Source organism: Urocitellus parryii, chromosome 12 (genome assembly GCF_045843805.1).
Source record: "Urocitellus parryii isolate mUroPar1 chromosome 12, mUroPar1.hap1, whole genome shotgun sequence".
Classification (NCBI taxonomy): domain Eukaryota; kingdom Metazoa; phylum Chordata; class Mammalia; order Rodentia; family Sciuridae; genus Urocitellus; species Urocitellus parryii.
The window spans coordinates 89,477,271-89,504,916 of record NC_135542.1 but is presented as its reverse complement, the minus strand read 5'-3'; the positions used below and the strand labels follow the sequence as shown (position 1 = coordinate 89,504,916).

General features: G+C 39.8%; 1 protein-coding gene and 1 pseudogene across 1 annotated transcript in view; both read left to right on the top strand.

Annotated features, from left to right (window-relative positions):
- Figla (folliculogenesis specific bHLH transcription factor) overlaps positions 1-18,820 on the top strand; it is a 32,039-nt gene extending 13,219 nt beyond the window's left edge. Inside the window, 2 exon segments of the mRNA XM_077791738.1 lie at positions 1,171-1,208; positions 18,766-18,820. Of these exon segments, the coding sequence (XP_077647864.1) occupies positions 1,171-1,208; positions 18,766-18,820 (93 nt within the window).
- A 64-nt stretch (positions 18,821-18,884) lies between these two features.
- LOC113194157 (ubiquitin-conjugating enzyme E2 variant 2 pseudogene) lies at positions 18,885-19,446 on the top strand (annotated as a pseudogene).
- Positions 19,447-27,646: the final 8,200 nt, after the last annotated feature.

Here is a 27,646-nt window from a genome sequence, read left to right as displayed (position 1 = left end):
GACATCAAAGACAACATTGATAAGCAAGTTTTCCTATTTGGGTTCTTAAATATTAGATTTCTGGAATTTTCCAGCTAACTCTTAAAAACAAACTCAAACAATTTATCTAAAATACACTAGACCCCAGGCTGATAGAATTCAATTACTCTTTTAACTCTTTAGGTAAACATAACAATACATGAATTTGTTTCTTAGATTTAATTTACATTCTGTATATGTAAAAAGTTAATTTTAAAAAGGCTTCTAAAGCTAAATCTAACAGAAAAAAATCTTAGACTGAATGAATCAAGAACAGAAAAATAGGGCTGGGGTTGTAGCTCAGTGGTAGAGCACTTGCCTTGCACCTGTGAGGCACTGGGTTCGATCCTCACCATCACATAAAAATAAATAAAAAGTATTGTGTCCATCTACAACTGAAACAAAAAATATTTTTTAAAAAGTCAGAAAAACAGCTCTTCATACTTATTTTGTGCCAGACACTGTTCCTTGCCCTTTCTACATAGTAACCTATTGAATTTTTGTAACTACCTTGTTTGGTACAAACAGTTCTCTCCACTTTGCATCTGAGGAAACTAAAGAACAAAAATAACTTGCTCAATATCTAGCCAGTCAATGAAGTGTGTTTGAGGGGTGTGGGCCATAGTATCAAATTCTTTTTAACCATTTTTATTCTAAAAAAGAAAACCCCTCAACCTTGAAATGTAAAGGAGAGCAGACCAGAAAATACATACAACTTTAAAACTAAATTGAAGCTTCTGGCAATAGCATTTTATCATCCACAATTATATACTTAATGAGTTCTAATGTCTGAGTTGCCTAGAGATGAGTCAAGCCTTTGTTTTTTTTTCAGTCTTGGGTTTATTCTTCCTTTGAGATTTCAGGAAACGGAGAAGACAATGATTTCACCACTTTAGTAAAATCTCTGCTGGAAATCTACTAAAATGCTTCCAACTTTTTCCCTTATGCTACTGAATTAAGAAATTAGCACAGGGCACATAACAATTGTGTGACTTTTTTTTTTCTCATCATGATCATGTTTAGGTGACCATTAATGGGGACAATTTTCAAATTTTTGGACACCTAAGTTGTTTTCAACTTTTTGTTTTTATAAATGTAGGAGAGTGCCTGTTGTGTTTAGCCCTTTCTGTATTTTGTATTGTTTTTTTTCAGGATAGGTTCCCAGAAGTAGAAGAGTTCCTGAGTGACAGGTAGGTATGTTCTATGACTTGCTTATTTGTAATGCCACTAGCAATGCACAGTGCCAGTTTGACCATCTTGCCAACAATGAGACATCTAAAAATGGAAAAAAAAAACCCTGATGTCTTTAAATATCTTTTTTTTTTTTTTTTTTTTGCAGGGGATGGGAGGTTCTGGGGATTGAACTCGGGGGCACTTGGCCATTGAGCCACATCCCTAGCCATATTTTGTATTTTATTTAAGAGACAGGTTCTCACTGAGTTGCTTAGCACCTTGCAGTTGCTGAGGCTGCCTTTGAACTTGTGATCCTCCTGTCTCAGCCTCTCAAGCCACTGGGATTGCAGGTGTGCACCACTGCACCCAGCTGTCTTTGACATCTTTGATTACTAATGAAATGAATTGAAATGAAATTTTGGACTGGGGATCAAACCCAGGCCTCACTCATACTGTGTTCTATGCCCCTAGCCCCAATATTTCTTTATTTTTCTTTTGTGAGCGATCTGTTCTTTTCCTTTAGCTATTTATAATGGACTTTCTTCTCTGTTTCAGACTCCACAAGTATGAAAAGTGAAAAAGCCCAGGGTTACCTTCTAGAGAAAAATAAATTCAGTCTTGAACATTTTGGAGTCTTTTTTTTTTTTTTTTTTAAGAAATTTGCAATAATTCTGAGTTTAACAGTCACCCTTTAAATGGCCTTGTCTCCCACAGACTCGCTCGACTCCACTTTCTACTTCAAGCTTTGAAGAAATAGATTGGAGGACCCATCAGCCTTTGCTCCCAGCCCCTCAGGAGCTTTCACCCTCACCCTCTCAGGACCCACACCTGATGTCTTGCCTTGTGAGGAATAAGTGGCTGTTACCTTTCCCAGGGAAATTAACCTTTAATTGGAATGCAAGCTTACGATAGAGGAGTGTGGAATCCTGAACACTGGCCTGTAGGAGTGGACATTTTCTAAATGCCCAGCTCAGGACAAGTGGCACCTTTGTGGGAGATAGTCACCCAAGCACCTTGAGCCCAAAGATAGCCTCCATCTTCAGAATAGTTGCTCACAAAGACCTGATGCTTCATCTATGCCGCTGTCTGCTCTATACGTTTTGTATGGGTTAATTTGTTCTTACAGCAGTCCTAAGAGATGGGCATGAGTATCCCCCTTTCTCAAATGGGGAAACTTGAGGCACAGAAAGGGTGTTGGCACAGGCTGCCCTAACAAATGCCTTAGGCTAGGTGGTTTAACAGAAATTTATTTCTCAGTTTTAGAAGCTGAGAAATCCAAGATCAAGGTCTGGTAGAGTTCAGTTTCTGATGAGAGGGCTTCCTTCCTAGCTTAAGAATATCTGCCTTCTCCCTGTGTCTTCCCATGGCAGAGAGTTGAGTAGCTCTGGTCCCTCTTCATCCTTTATAAGGCCACTACTGCAATGGGATTATAGTCACAACCTCTACCTCTGTAAGACCTGTCTCCACCATAGTCACACTGGGGGATAAGGGTCTCCATGTATGAGTTTTGCAGGAACATGATTCTGTCTGGAGTGCTCTGCTACCGGCCTCCTGCCCCTGAAATTCATGTCCTTGTTGTTTATAAAATCCATTCATTCCCCCCCAACAGCTCAAAGTCTTGTCTTATTCCAGCATCACTTCTAATGGCTTAATTCGAGGATCTCATTTAAATATCATCTCAATCAGTTATGAGATGTGAGGTATGAGTCCTGTTCCATGATAAAATTCTTCTCCAGCTGTGAACCTGTAAAACCAGTCAAGTTAGCTGCTTCCAAAATATAGTGGTGAGACAGACACAGATGGGCATTCTCATTCCAAAAGGGAGAAGTAGAAGGATTGATGTATCTCAAGTGAGTTCACAACCTAGCAAGGCAAATTTCATCTTATCTTAAGTCTCAAGGACAATCCTCTTTGGTTTGATGTCCTGCCTTTTAGTCTCCCTGGGGGGTGGGGAAGTGTCATCCTTCTAAAGCAGGCAGAACCAGCCCTGTCCCCAGACTTGTGTAAGTGGCTGTCCTGGTTCTCTGAATTGTAAGTGGGGCTATTCTTCCCTTTCCTTGAACAGTGCATGTTAGATGTGGTCCAGTCCTGTGGACTCTGAGGAGGTCAGCAGCCTTCCTTCACTCCACCCCACCTTCTCTGTCCCCTCTAGTTCTCACTGTTAGTGTCTTTGCTGGTGTAATCCCACCTCCATTTCTTTTGTAGAGATGGCTGATTAAGTCCGTGAATTACACTCATGGTTTCTTTATAGATGGCTGCTCAGTTGCATCATTGCTTCATAATAAACTCTCTCTCTCCTCCTTTTCTTCTCTCTTCCCCTCCCATCTCCCTCCCTCTTCAAAATGGATAGGTTGACAAAGGCTGAATGTTCTGATAAGTGGGTGCTGATTCATAATGCGGGGGGCATGGGAAGAATAGAGGAACTTTCTGACTGGGCGAGAGGAGGGGCCATGTGGGCAGGAAAGATGGTGGAATGAGATGGACATCATTACCCTAGCTACATGTATGACTGCACATGTGGCGAGACTACGTCGTGTACAACCAGAGAAATGAAAAGTTGTGCTCCAGTTGTGTACAATGAATCTAAATGCATTCTGCTGTCATATTTTTTTTTTTTTAAAAGATGGATAGGTTGAGAATTTCTAACTCTCCAAGTTCTGGTCCTTTTTGCTTTTAATTCTTTAATTCATTTTTCTTCTCTCACATTTTGTTATAAGCAGTACGTTCTATACTTTGCTTAAAAAGCTCCTCTGCTACGTGTCCAGTTCTATTACTCACAGGTTCTAGGATACAATTTGTCACTTTATAAAAAAGGGTCATCTTTCAGTTTCTAGTAAACCATTCCTCATTTCCACCTGAGCTTTAATTAGAATAGTCTTAAATTTTTTGTTAACATGTATTAATTGTACATATTAATGGAGTTCAGTGTGCACCGATTAAAGCTAACCACCTTTCCCCTCCCCTAGTACCCTCCCCAATCCCTTGTAATTACTGTCTACTTTCAGGTTGACTTTTTTAACATATATGAAATAAAATGTTATTTATTTACTTGTTCGTTTCTGGTTTATTTCACTTAGCATAATGTTCTCTGGTTCCATATATTTTGCTGCAAATGACAGTATTTCATTCTTTATGGCTGAATAATACTCCACTGTGTACATTTACCACATTATCTGTCTGTTGATAGGCACCACAGCTGACTCCAGCTATTGTGAATAGAGCCATAATAAACATGGGCATTTAGGTATCACTTTGGTACGTTGATTTCATTTCCTTTGGATGTATACCAAGAGATGGAATAGTGGGGTCATGTTTTAGATCTACTTTTAGTTTTTTGAGAACCATCATATTGTTCTCCATATGGCTGTGCTAATTTATGACTCTACCAACAGTGTTTAACAGTTCCTTTTTCTCCACCTCCTCATCAGCATTTATTCTTAATTTTTAAAATAATAGCCATTCTAACTGGGGTGAAGTGATAGCTCATTGTGGTTTTGATTTGCATTTCTCTGATGGTTAAGGATATTGAACGTTTTTGCATATTTTTTGCCACTTATGAATAGACACTTTGTAAAAGAAATATATCAATTGCCCATTTTAAAATCAGATTTTAAAAATTATTTTATATATCTTGGAATTATCCCTGTTAGAGGAAGAGTTGAAAACTATTTTCTTTCATTCTGTAGGTTGTCCCCTTACCCTGTTGATTGTTTTCTTTGCTGTGCAAAAGTGTTTCAGTTTGACATAGTCCCATTTGTCCATGTCGCTTGCTTCTAGGCTTCTACCCAGAAAGTTATTGCTTATACCAATGTTTTAAAGTGTTTCCCCTATGTTTTCTTCTAGTAATTTCAGTTCTTTTTTTTCTTTTTTCTTTTGGTGGGGGGAAGTACTGGGTATTAAACTTAGGGGTTCTCCACCACTGAGCTACACCTCCAGCCCTTTTTATTTTGAGACGGGATCTCACCAAGTTGCTTAGAGCCTTACTAAATTGCTGATGCTGTTCTAAAACTTGTGATCCTCTTGACTCAGCCTCCTGAGTTGCTTGGATTATAGATGTGCACCATGGTACCTGGCTAGTTTATTGTTACAGTTAGGCCTTTGATCATTTTGAGTTGATTTTTGTACAGGGTGAGGGAAGTCAAATGTCAACCTTCTCCATGTGAATATCCAGTTTCCCCAGCACCATTTGTTAAAGAAGGTGTTCTTTTTCCAATGTTTTTTTTTGATGCCTATACTGAGAACCAGATGTGTGACAGGTTTTATTTCTTGGATCTACATTGTGTTCTGTTGGCTCCTGTGTCTGTTTTATGCCAATACCATGCTGTTGTGAGTGCCGTGGCTTGGTAGTATGTCTTGATGTAGGCTGCAGTGCTTCCAGCTTGGTTCTTTTTGCTCAAGTTACTTTGGCTATTATTCTGGGTCTTTCATGCTTCCATATGAAGCTGAGGATTTTTTTTTCTGGTTCTATGAAGAATGTCATTTTTTTTTCTAGTTGTATGAAGAATGTCATTTTTTTTCTAGTTCTATGAAGCATGTCAATCATTGGGGATTGTATTGGATCTGTAGATCATTTTGGGTAGTATGAATATTTTAACAATATTTTCCCATCCATGAATGTGGGAGAGCTTTTCATTTTTTTGTCTTCTTCAATTTCTATCTTCAGTGTTTTGTAATTTTTTTTATAAAGGTATTTTCTTTCTTTAAATTTGTTCCTGGGTATTTTATTTTTGCTTTGTCACTGTTGTGAATGGGACTGCTTTCATGATTTCTTTATTAGCAAGTTCATTATTTGGTGTAAAGAAAAATTACTAATTTTTGCATGTTGCTTTGGTATCCTGCTACTTTACTGAATTTGTTTATCAGTTACAGTCTTTTGGTTTTTCTCTGTATAGAATCATATCATTTGCAAAGAGATAATTTTACTTTCTCCCTTTTTACTTGTGTGCTTTTATTTCTTTTCCTTGCCGAATTACTCTGGCGAAAACTTTTAGTGCATTAAATAGGAGTGATGAGGGTGAATACTCTTGTCTTGCTCTTGATCTTAGAGGAAATGCTTTCTGCTTTTTTTCCTATTCGACATGATATTGGTTGTAGGCTTGTCATATGCAGCCTTTTATTATGTTGAGGTATAATCCTTCTGTACCTATTTTGTTCAGGGCTCTTTATTATGAATGTATATTGAATCTCATCAGATGCTTTTCCTGTACCTGTTGAGATGATTATGCTATTTTTGTGTTCTTTATTACATTGCATCCTATGATGTGCTTCCTTGGATGGAACCAACTTGATGGTGGTGAATGATCTTTTTAACGTGCTTTAAATTCAATTTGATAGTATTTTGTTGAATTTCTTCATCTATATGCATCAGGGATATTGGTCTGTCATTTTCTTTTTTTGTCATAGCCTCTGATTTTGGTGACAGGGTTAATAATAACCTCATTGAGTTTGGAAGAATTCTTTTTCCTTTAATTTATGGAATTGCTTGAGAACAATGTGTGTTGTTCTTTAACAGTTTAGAAAAATTCAGCAGTGCAGCCACCTGGTCCTGAGCTTTTCTTTCCTGGGAGACTTTTTCTTACTGATCAGTGTCATTGCTTGTTATTAGTCTCTTCAGGTTTTCTTTCTAATGATCTCACGGCTCATTTTTCTAAGTTATATGTGTCCATACAGATTAGTGTTCAGAAATGGGGTGGTTTCTTTCAGGGTTTCCAATTTGTTAGCATGCGGTTCACAATAACCCCTAATGATCCTTTGTATTTCTGTGGTGTTGGTTGTTGTGTCTCTCTTTTCATCTCTGATTTTATTTATTTGGGTCTTCTGTCTTCCCCATCCCCAAACCCCTGGCTTGGTTAGTCTAGCTAAAAATTTGTCAATTTTGTTCATCTTTTCAAAGAACCAACTCTTGGTTTCATTGATCTTTTATACTAATTTTTTTTTGGTCTCTATTTTGTTTACTCTGATTTTTGTTATTTATTTCCTTCTATTAATTTTGGACTTGGTTTGGTTTGTTATGGCTTATTTAAGTTCCTGAGATGCATCATTATTTTTTTATTTGAAATAATTTTCTATCAATATTCTGTTGGTGATTATTTAAGTACTTTTTTAGGAAGATGGAAGCTCTTTCTTCAGGTCTCCTCTTTCCTTTTTGAATGCTTTCCAGAAATCAACTTTAACATACATGTTTCTACCAAGAGTCCCTTCATGTCAATCTAAGCTTTTTCTTGCATGTACCTAAGAACTCTTTCAGCCTCTACCTCATTGCTCATTTCCAAAGCCACTTCCACTTGATTAGATATTTCCTGCAGTGGCACCCCTCTCTCTGCACCAAAATCTGTATTAGTCCAAGTTCTAAGAAACAGAACCAATAGGACATTATGCAATTGTGGTGTTCTAAGCCTGACCTGGGGTCTCTTGTGCTTTTCTGGTCCTCTTTAAGGACTGGGAGTCTTAGGCTTGCTGCTATGAGAACTCTGAAGTGTCTCAGTCTTCCAGTGATACTAGGGGCCAATAACATTTATGCTTCCTTTTGTTAGATTTTCAAAGAGAATCTGGAATAGAGAGTTTCTGGAATCTCAATGAAAATTTTGATAGAGGCTATTAATGTGGAACTTAATGAAGTCTTTCCTGTCTGACATGTGAACAATTTTCAAGCCATACGTGGCACCACTATTCTCAGATCTCTCATATTCAGATCAAGTCTGGGAGAAGCAGAACGTATTTTCTTTTTTAAAAAAATCCTGTGCTACGTAGAGAAGCAGAATCGCTTCTTCGGGAAAAGGAGAGTGTATCCACCTTGCCAGTGTCTTGTACCAGTTCTGTTTTTAATTGTCTCTGGTCCCTTCTAAGAGGCCAAGCAGCATTGCAGTTAGGGCCCATAACCTCTGGAGTCCTAGTGCTTGAATTTGAATCCTGGCTCAGCCATCTACCATCTATCAGAGGTGCAGCCTCAAACAAATTACCTAACCTCTTTGTGCCTTAGTTTCTTTATCTGTAAAATGAGGATAATATTACCACCACCCTCATAGAGTTCTTTTGAAGATTAAAGTAAGAATAAATATAAAGCCTTTGGAATAGTGCCAGGAGTCAACAAGAATTTGCTGTGATTAGTTTGAGAAAATTAACACTACAAACTAATTTTTTGATAGAGATGACTTGGGAGGATTCATGAAACTTGCTGTTTTAGACTAAATAAAATTTCTTTGTTCCCTTTTGGCGTTCTCTAGGAACACAGCCCACTTTACCTGTGATTTCCATTCTCTGGAGAAGGGGTTCCTGGCTTCCCAGATCTAATCACTAATTGACACCAACGGTGTCACAGCCACCAGGAGTGTCTCAATAAACATGTCACTTCCAGGGTTCCTGGTCCAGCAGACCTTCTGTCCTGCAGGGTGGGAAGAGGGATGAGAGCTCACCTTGTGTGGCTGTGCTTGTAGTTCAGCTTTGAACAGGACAGCGAGGAGAGGGTTTGAGAACTGTGCTTCTGGGAGGCTTGGGGAGGAGGAGGAGGCTGCAGGACCAAGAAAGAAGTTATCCTGGCATCTGGAATGGAATCCTTGACAACTGCTTTAAGGTTGCTGTGATGGACATTTTCTCTTTTCTAAATCAGTAGTGGCTGGCACAGAGTGGCAATTCTTAAATGGTATGGTGCAACAGAATCACTGGGGGGGGTACTTGTTAAAAATGCTGATTCCTGGGCCCACCTGCAGAGATTCTGCATTCCGTTATGGTATGGTCCAGTGATTTTGTGGAGGAATCTGAGAGCTTTGGCCTCCATAACCTAGAATGAGCAGAGGGGCTGTAGCATGGTTTGGGATCAGTGGTCAGAGGCTTTTCTGGAAGCTGAACATTTTTTTCCAACCACATTTTAAAAAGCACTAAGTGTTGATTTAGGTGAGCTTTGTGGAATGCATGGCCATTGTGGGGGTGTACAGTCCCAAGCTTCCCCTTGTCATCCCTATTCTCTGAGGGCCAAACCTTCAGAAACACAGACAGAACGAGAAACCATCTAGGCCATAGCTTACTGTGTCAACTTCCTTGTAGAAGACAAACAGAACCTGAGAGGTAAGTGGCTTCATCAAGGCCACAGAGCTGGCTAAAGGCAGGTTAGAGACTGCAACCAAGTGTCTGGGTCCCCATTTAGTTCTCCACTCACTACATACCTGTTTCCTCTGGCATGGGAGAGTGGGGAGGGGAAGGGGTGAAGGAGAATGCCTAGTGAGATTTGGAGCTGGACCCAAAGCCTGGGAGGAAGGAGGGGCGGTGCCAACAAGAATTTTGTCCTACTTGAAAATGGAGTCAGAATAAGGGAAATTTTGATTTGGAATTCAGTCAACCAGTTGCTATTAACATCACTAATAGAGTTATCTTCCAAAGGCAGGATGCTTCCCTCCCCCTCGCTGGACCAGAAAACCAACAAACCAACTAGAAAAACAACTCCAAGCATGGGTAAGACTTTTTTTTTTTTAATCTAGGGAGGAGACATCCCTAATGGAGCCACCGCTTCAATTTTCTTCCCAGTAACAAGGTCCTCTTGCGGGCGCTGTACTGTCTGGGACAGTGAGTGGTGCTGAGCACAGTAGACGTGGGCAGAGCCAGAGCCGCGGGGTCTGCGGCAGCTGGCGGTGGCACTGCGGGCGCGGGCGGGTACACTGCAGCACCGCGGCCTGGGTCGGGCCTGCAGAGGCCCGCTGGAGGGGGCGCTGTGGGCACGGCAAGGCGGCCTTTTGTCAGCGTGCACAGCCGAGAGCTCTCATTTCCTCCCAGCCTCCTGCGGGAAATGGATTTAATTCTGACCGTAGGGCCGTGAGGGACGCGCGCGGGAAGCAGAGCCTTTTGTCAAGGAGTGGCAGCTCTGGTGCTCTTAATTGGCACCAACGCGCGAGGAGAAGTTGCCAGGCTGGTGGGATTCCCTGCTCTGATAAGCAGGGGCTGCAGGATGGGTGGAAAACACTGCTCTGCAGAGTAGCTGCATGGATTTATGAAGCGCATCCAAAAAAATCCCACAGAAAAACACAGACCAACCCACAGTGGCAGACCGGAGATGCATACGATGCTGTGATGCTGTGCAGACGGTAAGACCTGCTTGGGAAGGGGTACGGTGGGCTCGCCTTGGTGGAGCTCGGTTTAACAGCATCTGGGACCCCTAAGCATCCTGCCACAGTGCAGGAGCTGGCTGGTCCAGCTAGGTGAGCCTCTGTTCGGGTGCGCTGTGGCGATGCAGCCCTGGTCGAGGTTGTATGTTTTACGCCTATAGGTTTCTGGTGATGGTGTAATATTGAGCTCTTTAGAGATCGGGGTTGCAAGCAGCGGTTCCCACATGTGGATGGAGCGTAAAGCCGGGCCTGACGGGTGAGGCTGTTTTCCTGCCTGGGTCCACCTCGCCTGGCGGCCGGTCCCTCTTTTCCCTCCCTTCCCGCCCCCTCCCTTCCTGAACGGCTCAGCCGGCCGCCGCCCTCCCGGGGAGCAGTGCTAGCTCCTGGCTTCCCAGGGGCCTGGCGCTCCGCAGCAGGGGCGCGCCGAGCAGGTGCCGTGCCTGCAGCTGTCTGCATTTGGATTGGGGCGATTGGCACGTGAGCGGCCCGGTGGGTTTGGATTTTTATGTGACTCCACCACTTGGGAGGGAGAAAAGGCCGCTGTCCCTAAGGAGGTGTTGCCAGTCACTTCATCTTGAGCTTCCATCTTCTCTTCCCTCTCTTCGGTGTCTCCTCTCCTCCTGCAGCCTGGGAGGAGGCCACCCTCTGTCCAGCTGGCAGGAGGGAGCCATGTAGGATTGTTTTGAAATGCGACCACAGCCTACCTGGTGCTGGGGGGAAGGGCGGGAGGGGCACACTGCTTTAGGATGCTGATCAGGCGCTGGAGTCTGGCCTATTGTCTTGCCTGGCTCTTCCTTTTCTCATCCCTAATCTCTGTCCTCCACCAAAAAAAAAAAAAAAAAAAAAAAAGGCGAGGCCCAGCCCACACCCTATCAAATTCTTTAAAAATTGTCATTAATCTATGACACACAATTATAACCCATCTGTTTCTTTACGCCCACTCTTCCCTCTTCTGGCAGTTTGTCATCTAAAATTCAACTGACTCAAGTGAGTCTTATAAATAATAGAAATCAAACCTCAGTTTCCTAGGCAGACGGTTCTGACTAACCCCTAAGGAAGGATTGGTTTAGAGCAAAGGAACTGGAGAGGGTACATGGGCTCAGCTCTTTTCACAGTTGGAATTCTTGAGTCTGCACAGGGTATGGGCTTGCCAAGTTCAGTGAAAAGGGTTTTTGCACTAATGGGATTTAAAAATCATGTTTCATTTTAACAACGAAATAGCTAGCCAATATTTGAAGTGAAGGGACTTTAAATGAATATAACCAGGTAACTATGAAATTTTAGGCTTGCAAGTAACACCTCTCATTTACATATAATATGTCAAAGATTTCAAAAGGTGATTAGAGCATTTAATAGTTTTACTAATGTTCTACCTTCCTTCTGCAGACAGAATAGATTTTTCTCAATGCCTATGAACCAGGATCTTGTCCAATCCCTTTCTTCCAGCACATAGGGGAACAAGTAAAAGCAAACTTTTTCATTTGAGTGTGGCATCAAGCACTTTGAGGACCCACTAAAGATAAATCGTTCTTTGACCACAAATCCATAAAGATTTTGAAGTCAGCCCTATGTTCTTTCTTGTCCACCAAATTGCCTAGCCCTATTAGAAATGTGCTTGTTCTAACTACAGTACTCAAGTGTGTCTGAACCAAAATAACACCTGTGGTTTCTGGGCTCTGATTGGAATTTGCTTTGAATTTGCACTAGTACAGTGCTGGACTTAGCAAACCTCAGCTATTCTTAAGGTTTACTGATGATCAAATGTGTTTGTTGGCAGAGGATTTAGTGTTGAGGTTTTAAATATATATATAAAAGACTTTAGAAAATATATTTATCTCCTGCCTTGTTCCACAAGGGTTTTAAGACAGTTTACAGGGATTCATAAATTATAATAAGGCTGCCTAATTTAGAAAGAAAAGAAAAAAAGGAAACTCAAGGTAGAGACACTGACTAGGGTAGGAAGCAAATCCCGCTCTAAACCTTGTTAGCAGCTCATGCAAAAAGGTAATTGACCAGCCCATAGTGCATATGTTTTATTTATGTATTATCTCATTCCCTCAACACACATTCCATGAGAACTTACTAAGTTCCAGATTCTGAGAGAAGCACTAGGGGGGAAAAAGGGATGAGACAGATAGACATGGTCTCTGCCTTGGTGGCACTTAAAGACAAAGGCAAGAAATGAATATTCAGCAATGAATCTCACAAATGAATGTGTAATTACAAATTGTGCTAAGAACTGTTCAGGGAAAACAAAACATCACATGTCCAGAATAGAAAAACATAAAAACTTCTTAAGAGAAGCACAATTCTTGATTCTGAGATCAGAAAGGAACTTTGCTCAAAAATACTGCAGTGTTTGGGATGATGTCTTCAGTCATCTCCTTATCAGACACAGGAGAGTTTCATACATATATATATATTTTCCCACTCCTAGTACTGAGGATCAAATTGAGGGTCCTGGGCATGCTAGCAAGCACTCTATCATTGAGCTACACCCCAGTCCTTTTAGTATTTCGAGACAGGGTCTCACTAAGTTGCTGATGCCTCCCTAAGTTACTGAGTCTGGCCTTAAACTTGAGAAGCTGCTGGGATTACAGGTGTGTGCTACCACACCCAGCTCAAAACACTTGTTTTCTGGCAATGTCCCTCAATCTGAGCTAAAAATATCACACCACAGATCTCTCAGAGCCCTGGTGTTCTAAGAATATTTGTATTTTGAGGAATCTGTATTCTTTATCATTGGATGTAGTTATTAATTTTAATCTAAGATAATAATTAAATTGTGTTCTGGCTCATGTTAATGGCAAATCAGGTGCTGGGGCCTATGTTAGCCTCTGGGTTATTCCATTTGAGCAAGGGGCAGGCTTCATGGGTTGGGTCACAGCTCCAAGGAAGGCAGGGGAGTTTGAATATTGGAGAGAGGTTAGTCTGCACAGGGTTTGGGCTTGCCAAGTTCAAAAGAACAGCTCCTGGTGACCACTGCTATGTTGGCAAAGAATGAAAATCTCATGCCAGTCCCACCTTCTTGTGGACCAAGTTGCAGCAATTTATAAGCTGCAGGTGTCGGAGTAAAAATGCAATGAAAAGGTGGCTGCCGTTGGCTTTAGCAATCATTGGGTTAGCTCTCCATTTAACATAGATCCAGTGCCCCAATAGGCAGTTTGACATAATGGTGAAATGGAGCCAGATTGCCTCACTTCAAATCTGTGTTTTCCTACTTCATCAGCTGTGAGAGTTTTAGCAAGTTGTTCGACTCCTCTGTTCTTCCATTTCCTCTTGTGATAACATGGGGATAAACATATGATATTGATTTCATGGTGGATTTATGAGGATTGGTAAGTTATTACACACGAGACACCTGGAGCATAGACTGTTTTTATTTGTATGAAGTGACAGTTCATTTATGTAGGCATTTCAGAAGATGGCGGGATCACAGAATTTTAAATGATCTGATTGTCTTCAGGTAGCAAACCTGGTTTTGAGGATGTTAGTGTTGTTTGGCACACCATGCTTGGGGACATTATTTGCACTAGTATTATTGAAGTCAAAATTTAAAAACTGATAATATGTAGCAACCAAAACCTGAGGCTATACCTTTCTACTATTAAACCCCAAATGGTGTTTTAGTCTCAGCAATATATTATAATATTATAATGCAATATTATCTGTTGCAGTAAATCAGTTTTTATTGGTTTGACACTTTAAAGTTTGATAGATGCATTTATTTTGACGTTTTAGTCAAAAATTTGTAAAGCATAGGTGTTTTGAACTGGTCCCTGTGAATATACACTTTTTTTTTGTTTTATATAATTTTATTTTTATTCTAACTAGTCATACATGACATTAGAATGCATTTTGACACATTGTATACAAATGGAACATAACTTCTCCTTCCTCTGGCTGTAAATGGTGCTGAGTCACACCAGTAGTATGATCATACTGTATATAAACTTGTTCTATCTAACTCTATTTGGGTATCCATTATCCAATGTTCCTCAATCCCCAATTTTCTACCCTTCTAAAAACCACTATTATACATTCTAATTAACTTTTTTCCTTAAATCTACAAGAGACCATATGGTATTTGTCTTTGTATGTCTGACTTATTTCACAATGTAAGCTTCCTCTAGTTCCCCGCATTCTGCTGCATGTGATATAATTCTTTTTATGGCTGAACAATATTCTATTATGTATATATGATATATGTATGTATATATATATAAATAAATTATATATATATATAAATAAATTATATATATATATATATATATATATATATATATTTCATTGTATACATGTACCACATTTTTTTTTATCCATTCATCTTTTGGTGGGGACCTTGGCTAATTTCATATCTTAGCTGTTGTGAACTGTGCAACAACAAACATAGTCATGCAGGTGTCTCTTCAATACATAGACATTATTTCCTTTGGATACATATACCCAGAGGTGGGATAGTTTGATCAGATGGTAGAGATGCAGTTTCTTTTTTTTCACCAAATACTTTTAATCTGAAGTTGGTTGAATCTTGTGGAGCCCACAGATACAGATACACATCCACACCCACACCCACACCCACACACAATCAGATATCTTGGATGCTTGATTACTTAGGGCCCTGATTGTCCAGGCCTGGTGGGTTTCCTGGATGGGGAATTTCAGTGGTGCTGGGGATTGAACCCAGGGCCTTGTGCAAGTGAGGCAAGCGCTCTACCAACTCAGCTATATCCCCAGCCCGGAATTTTAGTTCTTAAACCAGGACAGTGCCAGACAAACAGTGGTGGTTGATCATCCTATTTGACACAATCACTTGTAACTCTTGAAGCTCCATTATGGAATAAATCTTTATTTCATATATCCTTGTTTCATTGTATGTTTTGTTTTGTTTTAATTTTTACTGATGATAAAACTGAGATCCTGCTTTCTTTTTAAAACTTTCATTTCCCTGGCATGATAGTCATTTTTTAAAAATTAAATTTCTTCCATGTCATTTTGATATTTGTCTTTTTTTTTTAAAAAGAGAGAGTGAGAGAGAGAATTTTTAATTTTTATTTTCTAGTTCTCGGCGGACACAACATCTTTGTTGGTATGTGGTGCTGAGGATCGAACCCAGGCCGCACGCATGCCAGGCGAGCGCGCTACCGCTTGAGCCACATCCCCAGCCACGATATTTGTCTTTAAAAAAATTTTTTTAGTACTTATTGATGGACCTTTATTTATTTATTTATATGTGGTGCTGAGAATTGAGCCCATTGCTTCACACATGCTAGGCAAGCACTCTACCACTGAGCCACAACCCCAAGCCCATTGATATTTGTCTTTTTAATTTTTTTGCGGTGGGGATGGTGGTGAGTATGTGTGTGGTGCTTGGGATAGAACACAGGGCCTTGTGTGTGCTAGGTACATGCTCTACCACTGGGCTACAACCCCAGCCCCTGACTATTTTTAAACAAGTTCACATTGATTACGCCTGATATATTTTATCTTAAATTTTTTGTTTAAAAAAAAAAATTCCAGGCTATTTCTTCACCTTCCCACCACCTTTTTTTAAACTTAAGTGTAGTCTAAGATTTCCTTGTTCTTGAGATAAAAGAGAAGTTTTCTTAAGTACTCTTCATTGACATTAAAAAAACCCCATCATATCTATTAATTCTCCCCCAAATGAGAGAATGAATATATTTTAATTTCTTACCTGTTTTCTCCAATCCCACTTCTTTTTTCCATACTTATATAAATTATTTAATAAATAAGAGAATAGATAAATTTCCCAGGTAGAAGAATTCCAAAGGATGTATGTACATACAGGCCACCTTCGAGTAAGTGGAGCACAAATTCTCTAAAGAACATGATAACTTCTTTAGAGTATGTAAAAGAGAAAAAGAGTAATTTTTACAAATGAAAAAAAAAACTGACATACTTCAGCAAATTATCAAGTTTACTTAAGAGTAATGTCATGTTCATAATACAAATCCATGGAATGACAAATGTATGATGAGAATGTCATTTTACCAATGTGGTCTTCCTCCAAAAGGCACACAACCCAATCCAATTATGAGAACAACATCAGACAAATTTCACTGAAAGGCAGTCCCCAAAAATGTCCAAAAAGTAATTCTCAAAGCTGTCACAGTGACAAAAAAATGAGTCTGAAAAACTCTCATGACTTAAAGGAGGTTATGGCGACATAGCATCTAAATCCAATGAGATAACCAAATGAGATCCTGAAACAAAAAATAAAAGACACTAGGCAAAAATTGAGAAAATCTGAATAAAACATGGACCTTGGTAATAATGTGTCAACCTTGATTATTACAAGTGAAATATGTACCCTACTAAAGTAAGTAGTTAATAATGGGGGAGGAAGGCTTTCAGTTCCCCCAATCCCACTTCTTACCTTAAAAATATCTTTAGTTAAGAAGCATTTTTTTTTTTTAAGGAAAGATAATGCATGCTATTGTTTTCCAGAATTATTTGTGACATTTGTTTGATAGCCACATTAACAGTTGTTATTTATAGACTGAGTCATGTAAGTGACCATGCACAATCTTTTTCTTATATGCAATCTTTATTTTTACTTGTTTCTTGGTTAGTTGGTTTTTTTCTCAGAAAATGTGATTTGTTCTTTTGCTATTTCCTGACAAAGAACTTCTGTATGTTGTCCTTATGTAGGGCACATAATTGTTCCTCAGAATCTTTTTCACCTGAAAACTCTACATACTGTTCTTTGTCTTCCAGTGTTCCGCATCATGGAAGATACACTTATTTTATTGATGTTGACAGTAAGTTTAAGAAAGTCTAGGAAAGTTTTAGATTTTTTTGCCCCATTCCAATAACTACTTTATTTAAAAATTTAAAAAGTATAAAACATAATGCACATGTAGAGACAAAGGTACTGCTTAAGGAAGCCTTATAAAGCGAATGTGTGGGTAACTACCAAGCAAGTTAAGAAATGGGTCGTTGCCAGCTTCCAGAGCCCAGTGCACCCTCTGGACACACCTTTTTCTTGCAGTTAATGGCTTATCTTTCTTTTATGCTGTTCATTGACTTTCCTTCATTTATAGTTTTATAATCTAAATTTGCATTTCTAAACAATAGATCAGACTTGGTTCTCTTATAAAGATTGCAACTGTATCATTTGTGTCTTGCTCAATATTATGACTATAATAGCTTCATGATTGTTCTGATGCTTTAGAATATACAGTTCATGCCAAGAGTGTTTGGAACCCTGCTTTGCTGGTAGTTTTAGACTTCCTTTGTCTGATTGTTGGGTAATCAGCATGGCCAAGGAGAAAGTGGTTTGTGGAAGACAGTGGTCAGTTTTAGGTAAGGTGGGAATGGCTAGTGGAGAGGTCAATGTGTAGGTCTGGGCAGAGCCTGAGAGGGGGATCTGGGCTGGAGGTAACAAAGTCATAATCATAATCACATGGATGGAGATGGTTTAAAGATGGTAGCAAGGGCCTAAGCATTTACCTTAATGCTTACAGGCCCCACACCTTTTTATTTTTTCTGGTACCAGGGATTGAACCTAGATGTCCTTAACCACTGAGCCACATCCCCAGCCATTTTTTTCAAAAAACATTTTTTAGTTATAGATGGACACATCAAACCTACTGCCTCACCCATGCTAGGTGAGTGCTTTACCACTGAGCCACAACCCCAGCCCCACCAGCCATTTTTATATTTTATTTAGAGACAGTGTCTCATTAAGTTGCATAGGGCCTTGCTAAGTTGCTGAGGCTGCCTTTGAACTTGTGATCCTCCTGCCTCAACCTCTAGAGCTGCTGGGATTACAGGTATGTGCCACCATACCTGGCTCCCTTTCCTCTGATAAGACAAAAACAGATAACCAGATCTATTTTAGTTTTAGAGAATAGAGAGTACAAACCTTGAGCCTAGATTCTTTTAGGATTCTATGGAAGACATGGTACAGATAGTGCCAACCAACATCAGCCAGCCCAGGGTTCCACAAGGGTCCCTCCTGAGAAGAGGCAGGTGTGCCCTGGCTGAATTCTAGAGTAGTCCTAAGCTCGGTGCTACAGGGCTGGATGGGCTGTTGTATGATTGATGGGGTGAGAATCAGCACTTCCATCTTGAGTGGTGGACCCCCAATGTTGACATACTGAGAGAACTCCCAGGAACATGGAACTAGAACTCAACTTCAACAAGGACAATTCTGATCACCTGATAAAGGCATCTAAAAATAAAGAAATATAAGTGCTGTTTGGCCCAGCAGTAAATATTCCTAACATATTTGATGGGACACAGGGCTTTACCAGAAAAGGATCTAGAGGCCAGGGCATTCAGGAGGTGGTTCCCAAAGCAAATTTCAAGTTCCATTTGATATCTATGATCTTCCCTTGCCCCGCCTCATAGGGACTGGGAAGATTTTATCAGGCCAGGTAGCAAATCCCTCTGGTTTCTCTCTCTGACAGCTCCAAGAGTTATATGACACCCTCACCCCATCTCCTTATTAATGCAGTTATTTGGACCTGAAGTGGACCTATGAGGACTTGGAATCTCAGTGGTCACATTAGGCCATGCATCAAGAGGAGAGGAGTTGGGATGAGAAGACCCCCCCAGCCCCACAGAGAGCTGGGCATGGAGTGCGCCTATAATCTTAGCCACTTAGGAGGATGAGGCAGAGAATTGCAAGTCATGCCTGGGAAACTTAGCGGGACTCTGTCTCAAAAATAAAAAAGGACTGGGTATGTAACTTAGCGGTAGAGCACTTACCTAGCATGCTGAGACTCAGGTTCAAACCCCACCAACCGCCCACTCCCCCTAAAAAAAAAAAAAAAAAGACATGAGAGACATCGTGGGGGGCTGTAGGAGAAGATGATGAAGATATGACACAAGTAGGACAGGCATGATTATTGGGCCACCAAGGACAAATTATGAAAACAGAATATATAGCTTGAAAGTAGAATGTGGACCTAAATACCCAGAAGCTCCTCCATCAGTTAGATTTGTAACAAAAATTAATATGAATGGAATAAATAATTCCAGTGGAATGGTGGGTGCACGAAGCATACCAGTGTTAGCAAAATGGCAAAATTCATATAGCATTAAAGTTGTACTTCAAGAGCTAAGACATCTAATGATGTCCAAAGAAAATATGAAGCTTCCACAGCCACCAGAAGGACAAACGTACAGCCATTAATTTTAGTGAATCTCAAACTTGTCTTAAATCAACAACCTTCTACTCATATGTCTTGATTAAAAATATCACAATGCAAAATTACCCACACATTAAGTAAAAGAATTCCAGCTGGTAAACATGACCCGGACATTTGTAAGGATATATTTAATATATGTACACCCATTATGTTTTCAGGTAACAGGAGGAAAAATGCAGCACAATTTTTCTTTCTTTTGTTAAGGCACTGTCATTTTAAACATGGACCTGGAGTACTCGAAATAGAATTCAGGTTTACAAGAGGAAAGCATGGCAAGAAGTGTCAGATGCATTGGAAACTTGTGTGTTTCTGAAAAGTAAAATCTCAAGAAAGAGAGACATCATGGGTCTTGTCTCCATTCCACTTGATGGATGATCTAGAGAGGCATCTGCATGGCTCCTTAAATTGATTTCAGTTCTAGTAGCTTCCATGAGACCCAGCTAGACTTTCGTTCCCTTGTCAACCAGGCTGCCCTTCCATTCTGCCTGGGTTTGTTTGGTTAGGTGTCCATTTCATTCAGCCACACAGCTCTTGGCTGCAATCTGGATTACTTGGAGTACCTTCCCTCTCCTCCATGCTTCTAGCCTGACCTCCCTCCATCCATAGCTGAGCTCATCATCCCTCTACCCTCAGAATGTAGCCCCAACAGCCTTCCCTCTTCCTCCTTCACACTCCACCCACCCCCTGGGAAGGTAGAACCACTTCAGCCTTCAGAAGGACTCCCTTCACCTATCCCGCCTCAGTTCCTGGGTGGTCCACAGCCCATTCCTCCTCCTCAGGTGGTCTCCTCTCTTTTGTCTAGTAAGTTCTCTTAGAAAGCCAGTAAAATAGACAAACTTTAGCAAGACTAGGAAAAAAAAAATTCCATAAATCTGGAAACAACATATGGAACCAAGATGATAAAATATTTTTAAAATCATGTGAATACGGCATTATAGAATCCTAACAGGTGAAGCTCTGGATGAAATGGGCAATTTTTCACAGAAAACATGAACTAACAATATTTACTCAAGAAATAGAATGCCGTGTTCCTGGACGGGAGGAACCATGGTGCAGAGCTGCCGATCCCCCACAGTTCCTGCCACAGGGTGGGCAGCTTCCTGGTAACCAGAAGCAATGCAGATTTGTTCCTATTTTTATATTCCTTTGGTAAATTTCTGTGGCATTTTGAAAGTACTTAAGTCTTTGTGCTCAGTTGTGAATCATTTTCTCGAAGGGAAAATCCATACAAGTGCATTTGAATGTCATTGATAAATTACTTTTCTTGAACAAATGAAGCTATTGAACTTTGAATTGCACAGGGACTCGATGAAGACAGGATTTTTTAAACAATGGACGTGATGTTCCACCTGTGTCATTTTGTTGGGTATGAATTTCACTGTGTTTGCTTGCTTTATTTGGCATGGAGTTCCCATCAGGATCTTACTTTAAAAAAAAATCTACAGTGAAAAGACACAGGAAAAATGAGGGCGGGCTCAGTTCTTTCCTCTTTACTGTGTCAGATGGCAGAGCATCCATACTGATTATCTCAGCATCCCTTTATTTAGAATTTATTCTCCTTCCCTCTTAACACCACGTACTCTTAGCTCTTTCCAACACCCTCTTTTCTGTCCTAAATTAGCTACATCTGTTACCATAGTTATGCAGACTCCAGCTTACCATCCCTGCTTGTGCTGTGTGAGACTTCCTTTCTCCCATTTTATAAAATAGACTTTTATTTTTCTCTTTTTCCTATGTCCAAATTTTTAATTTTCAAGGCAATGCAGGTACCCTAGTTCTTAAATCAAATAGATTCTAGCAGAAAACAATTCCTGCCCCACCCCAAATCCCCTCTCCCAGACAAACCACTGTAGTTGTGTTTTTTCATTTTGCTGTAGTTACCTCTCGTTTGAAAAAAAGTATACATATATACTACTGTCTCTGATCGTCTTCTGTCATCGTCTAGTGACTCTGCCATGAAAATCAAGGATGTAGCTTATTTGCAACACGTCTGCAAACCCCCCACCCCGAAACTGCCCTTCTCCTGGTCATCCCTGCAACTCCAGACAATAGATTAATTAAAACTGAATGTCCCACTCCATCCGCTGTTGATGTGTGACTGGACTCTCCTCTGCAAGATGAGGCTCTTACCACCGCTTCTTCCTCCTTCCCTCCAGCTCTGCATTATCAAAGGGGATAAAATATTCATTCTGTTCCATACTCATAATTGGTCTCTCTGATTTGTCCATAAGGAATTTGTAAGAGCTGAAAACTCTTGAAGTGTCACCTGACTGGGTTGATATTGTTCACTGTGAAGTAAGTAGCAGGATTGTACTTACTTAATACACCTTGGGCCACTAAGTGGAAAGTGTTCAAAGGGTGAAATTCAAATGGATTCTGTTTTCTCAGGTCCCCTAGGCAGCTCCTGAGAAAGACTCTCTTTTGTGGGGACACCACACCATCGCAGCTGCCCTGGGTCTCCCCTGCATTGTGTGTGGTTGGCCTGAGACCCATCCTGTGACTGAAATTGGTGAATTGAGAAAAAGCAGTATATGCAGGCTATTTTGAGGCAGAGGTCAATGACAGCTCAGTGCTGGGCCGTGGGCTGCTCTGTGTGCCGGTTGGAAGTTGGGCAGGGTCTGTAATTTGTGTTCAGCCTCTAATTTTTGATCCCTGCTTTCTGTAGTACTGAGCATCTCATCTCCGAGTCCAGGCTGTGCCCTACAGATAGGCTTTTCTTGCTCCAGCCTCCTCTGCCAGAAATCTAGACTGTGGCTTCTTTCTCCTTCAGACATTAATCACCAGTGCTCCATCTGCGTTTTGTCTTCCAGAAACTTGTTAAAGTCTCTTCCTTTGGTTGTAACCCACTTTTGTTTTGCCATTATGGGTTTATGTTTTTATTCCCTTTTGATCCATGTAAGGGAGTCCAAGTAGGGATAGAAGCATAAGGATATGGTGGGATAGGCCTACCATCTTGAATTTTAAAGCCAGGGGGGTTAATTTAAATTCAAGCCCTGGTGAAGTTGCTTGTCTTTGCTACAAAAATGCCCGAACATAGCTGTAGTACCTATGAATTCAGTCCCAGTACCTTCCATCTAGAATAGTCCAGAGATGCTGAAAAATTCTTCTACCCCACTCAAGATTATTGACTTTAGTTTACATATAGTTCTGACAAATATGGTTATTTCTTATCAGAAACTTCAGAAAAATAGAAGGGGCAAATTAGAAGATCTGAATAATAGTCTAAAAGGAATTAGAATAAAAGTGAGGTTAAAAAGTTTAATACTTTTAGGAATGAGGTGCAGTTATTACTCAAGTGTTATGGGAGATCATTTTTCAGGGTTACCAAAAGTAAGGAGCTATCAGAAAATAAATGAGCTAGAAGAGCGGGTCCTCACAACGGAGGCATTTTCACCTGGATGAGAAGGAAGGGTATCAAAGACTCTTTGTCCAGTAAATTTGGAGTTACAAGAATTTATAAGAAAATACTATCATTTCCACATTTCCATCTCCAGTTGTCTAATTTTTCAGGTTTAGCTATGATAATCAAGACAAAATAATTTTTAGAATCCTGCTATATAACTTTACTCTTAGTGTTCTAGGCTGTTTTATAAAATAGATTATTATTTTTCTTTTTTCCCTATGCCCAATTTTTTAATTTTCAAGGCAATGCAGGCACCCTAGTTTATAAACCAATAGGTTCAAGCATAAAACAATTCCTGCCCCATGCCAAATACCTTCTCCAAGGGAGAAGCTTTAGCTTCAATTTATTATTATTATTTTTATTTATTTATTATTATTTTTGAAGCTTCTTTTTATTTTATTTTACAATGTATAACAATTTTATTTTTTGATAGTGGAATACATGACAATTCCTATTACACATATACAGCACAATTTTTCTTTATTTATTTATTTATTTTTTTATTGTTGGTCATTCAAAACATTACATAGTTCTTAATACATCATATTTCACAGTTTGATTCAAGTGGGTTATGAACTCCCAATTTTACCCCGTATACAGATTGCTGTATCACATCAGTTACCCTTCCATTGATTGACATATTGCCTTTCTCTTGTCTGATGTATTCTGCTGTCTGTCCTATTCTCTACTATCCCCCCTCCCCTCCCCTCCCCTCCCCTCCCCTCCCCTCCCCTCCCCTCCCCTCCCCTCCCCTCCCCTCCCCTCCCCTCCCCTCCCCTCCCCTCCCCTCCCCTCCCCTCCCCTCCCCTCCCCTCCCTTCCCCTTTTCTCTCTCTACCCCTTCTACTGTAAATCATTTCTTCCATTTGTATTATCTTGTCTTACCCCTCCTTTCCTCTTATATGTCATTTTTGTATAACCCTGAGGATCGCCTTCCATTACCATGCGATTTCCCTTCTCACTCCCTTTCCCTCCCACCTCTCATCCCTGTTTAATGTAAATCTTCTTCTCAAGCTCTTCGTCCCTACCCTGTCCTTGTTTACTCCCCTTATATCAAAGGAGTCATTTGGTATTTGTTTTTTAAAGATTGACTAGCTTCACTTAGCATAATCTGCTCTAATGCCATCCATTTCCCTCCAAATTCTATGATTTTGTCATTTTTTAATGCAGAATAATACTCCATAGTATATAAATGCCACATTTTTTTTATCCATTCATCTATTGAAGGGCATCTAGGCTGGTTCCACAGTCTTGCTATCGTGAATTGAGCTGCTATGAACATCGATGTTGCAGTGTCCCTGTAGCATGCTCTTGTTAGGGCTTTAGGGAATAGACCGAGAAGGGGAATAGCTGGGTCGAATGGTGGTTCCATTCCCAGCTTTCCAAGAAATCTCCATACTGCTTTCCAAATTGGCTGCACTAATTTGCAGTCCCACCAGCAATGAACAAGAGTGCCCTTTTCCCCGCATCCTCTCCAGCACTTATTGTTGTTTGACTTCCTAATGGCTGCCAGTCTTACTGGAGTGAGATGGTATCTTAGGGTAGTTTTGATTTGCATTTCTCTGACTGCTAGCGATGGTGAGCATTTTTTCATGTACTTGTTGATTGATTGTATGTCCTCCTCTGAGAAGTTTCTGTTCAGGTCCTTGGCCCATTTATTGATTGGGTTATTTGTTATCTTATTGTCTAATTTTTTGAGTTCTTTGTATATTCTGGTTATTAGGGCTCTATCTGAAGTGTGTGGAGTAAAGATTTGTTCCCAGGATGTAGGTTCCCTGTTTATCTCTCTTATTGTTTCTTTTGCTGAGAAAAAACTTTTTAGTTTGAGTAAGTCCCATTTGTTGATTCTATTTGTTAACTCTAGCGCTATGGGTGTCCTATTGAGGAATTTGGAGCCCGATCCCACAGCGTGTAGATCATAACCAACTTTTTCTTCTATCAGATGCCATGTCTCTGATTTAATATCAAGCTCCTTGATCCATTTTGAGTTAACTTTTGTGCGCGGCGAGAGATAGGGATTCAGATTCATTTTGGTGCAAATGGATTTCCAGTTTTCCCAGCACCATTTGTTGAAGATGCTATCCTTCCTCCATTGCATGCTTTTAGCCCCTTTATCAAAAATAAGATAGTTGTAGTTTTGTGGATTGGTTACTGAGTCCTCTATTCTGTACCATTGGTCCACCCGCCTGTTTTGGTACCAGTACCATGCTGTTTTTGTTACTATTGCTCTGTAGTATAGTTTGAAGTCTGGTATCGCTATACCGCCTGATTCACACTTCCCGCTTAGTATTGTTTTTGCTATTCTGGGTCTTTTATTATTCCATATGAATTTCATGATTCTTTTATCGATTTCTACAAGATATGCTGTTGGGATTTTGATTGGCATTGCATTGAACTTATATAGGACTTTTGGTAATATCGCCATTTTGATGATGTTAGTTCTGCCTATCCATGAGCAGGGTATATTTTTCCATCTTCTAAGGTCTTCTTCTATGTCTTTCTTTAGGGTTCTGTAATTTTCATTGTATAAATCTTTCACCTCTTTTGTTAGGTTGATTCCCAAGTATTTTATTTTTTTGGGGGATATTGTGAATGGAGTAGTTGTCCTCATTTCCGTTTCAGAGGATTTGTCGCTGATATACAGGAATGCCTTTGATTTATACGTGTTGATCTTATATCCTGCCACTTTGCTGAATTCATTTATTAGCTCTAATAGCTTCTTTGTAGACCCTTTTGGGTCTGCTAGGTATAGAATCATATCATCTGCAAATAGTGATAATTTAAGTTCTTCTTTTCCTATTTTTATGCCTTTAATTTCTTTCGTCTGCCTGATTGCTCTGGCCAGTGTTTCGAGGACTATGTTGAACAGAAGTGGTGAGAGAGGGCATCCCTGTCTTGTACCAGATCTTAGAGGGAATGCCTTCAATTTTTCTCCATTCAGAATGATGCTGGCCTGTGGCTTATCATAGATTGCTTTTACAATGTTGAGGTATGATCCAGTTATCCCTAATTTTTCTAGAGTTTTGAACATAAAGGGATGCTGTACTTTGTCGAAAGCTTTTTCTGCATCTATCGAGATGATCATATGGTTCTTATTTTTAAGTCTATTGATGTGGTGGATAACATTTATTGATTTCCGTATATTGAACCAACCTTGCATACCAGGGATGAATCCTACTTGGTCATGGTGTATAATTTTTTTGATATGTATTTGAATCCGATTCGCCAGAATTTTATTGAGGATTTTTGCATCAAGGTTCATTAGAGATATTGGTCTGTAGTTTTCTTTCTTTGAAGTGTCTTTGTCTGGTTTCGGAATCAGGGTGATGTTGGCCTCGTAGAATGAATTTGGAAGTTCTCCCTCTTTTTCTATTTCCTGAAATAGCTTGAAAAGTATTGGTGTTAGTTCCTCTTTAAAGGTTTTGTAAAACTCTGCTGTATACCCATCCGGTCCTGGGCTTTTCTTAGATGGTAGTCTTTTGATGGTTTCTTCTATTTCCTCTATTGTTATTGGTCTGTTTAGGTTGTCTATATCCTCCTGGCTCAATCTGGGCAGATCATAAGACTCAAGGAATTTATCTATGCCTTCACTATCTTCTATTTTATTGGAGTATAAGGATTCAAAGTAATTTCTGATTATCTTCTGTATTTCTGAAGTGTCTGTTGTGATATTGCCTTTTTCATCCCGTATGCTAGTAATTTGGGTTCTCTCTCTTTTTCTCTTCGTTAGCATGGCTAAGGGTCTGTCAATTTTATTTATTTTTTCAAAGAACCAGCTTTTAGTTTTGTCAATTTTTTCAATTGTTTCTTTTGTTTCAATTTCATTAATTTCAGCTCTGATTTTAATTATTTCTTGCCTTCTAGTTCTTTTGCTGTCGTTTTGCTCTTCTTTTTCTAGGATTTTGAGATGAAGTATGAGATCATTTATTTGTTGGTTTTTTCTTTTTTTGAGGAATGAACTCCAAGCAATGAATTTTCCTCTTAGAACTGCTTTCAATGTGTCCCATAGATTCCGATATGTTGTGTCTGTGTTTTCATTTAACTCTAGGAATTTTTTAATTTCCTCCTTGATGTCTTCTAAAACCCGTTGATCACTCAGCAACCTATTGTTCATTCTCCAGGTGATGCTTATTTTTTCCTTTCTTCTTTTATCATTGATTTTCAGTTTCATTCCATTATGATCAGACAAGATGCATGGTATTATCTCTACCTCTTTGTATTGTCTAAGAGTTGCCCTGTGACATAGTATATGGTCTATTTTTGAGAAGGTTCCATGTGCTGCTGAGAAAAAAGTGTAGCTACTTGATGTTGGGTGGTATAGTCTATATATGTCAATTAAGTCTAGGTTGTTAATTGTGTTATTCAGTTCTATAGTTTCCTTATTTAACTTTTGTTTGGAAGATCTGTCCAGTGGTGAGAGAGGTGTGTTGAAGTCTCCCATGATTATTGTATGGTGGTCTATTAGACTCTTGAACTTGAGAAGAGTTTGCTTGATGAACACGGCTGCACCATTATTTGGGGCATATATATTTATGATTGTTATGTCTTGTTGGTGTATGGTTCCCTTGAGCAGTATGAAGTGTCCTTCTTTATCCCTTTTGATTAGCTTTGGCTTGAAATCTATTTTATTAGATATGAGTATGGACACTCCTGCTTGTTTCCGTGGTCCATATGAGTGATATGATTTTTCCCAACCTTTCACCTTCAGTCTATGTACATCTTTTCCTATCAAGTGCGTCTCCTGTAAACAGCATATTGTTGGGTCTTGTTTTGTGATCCATT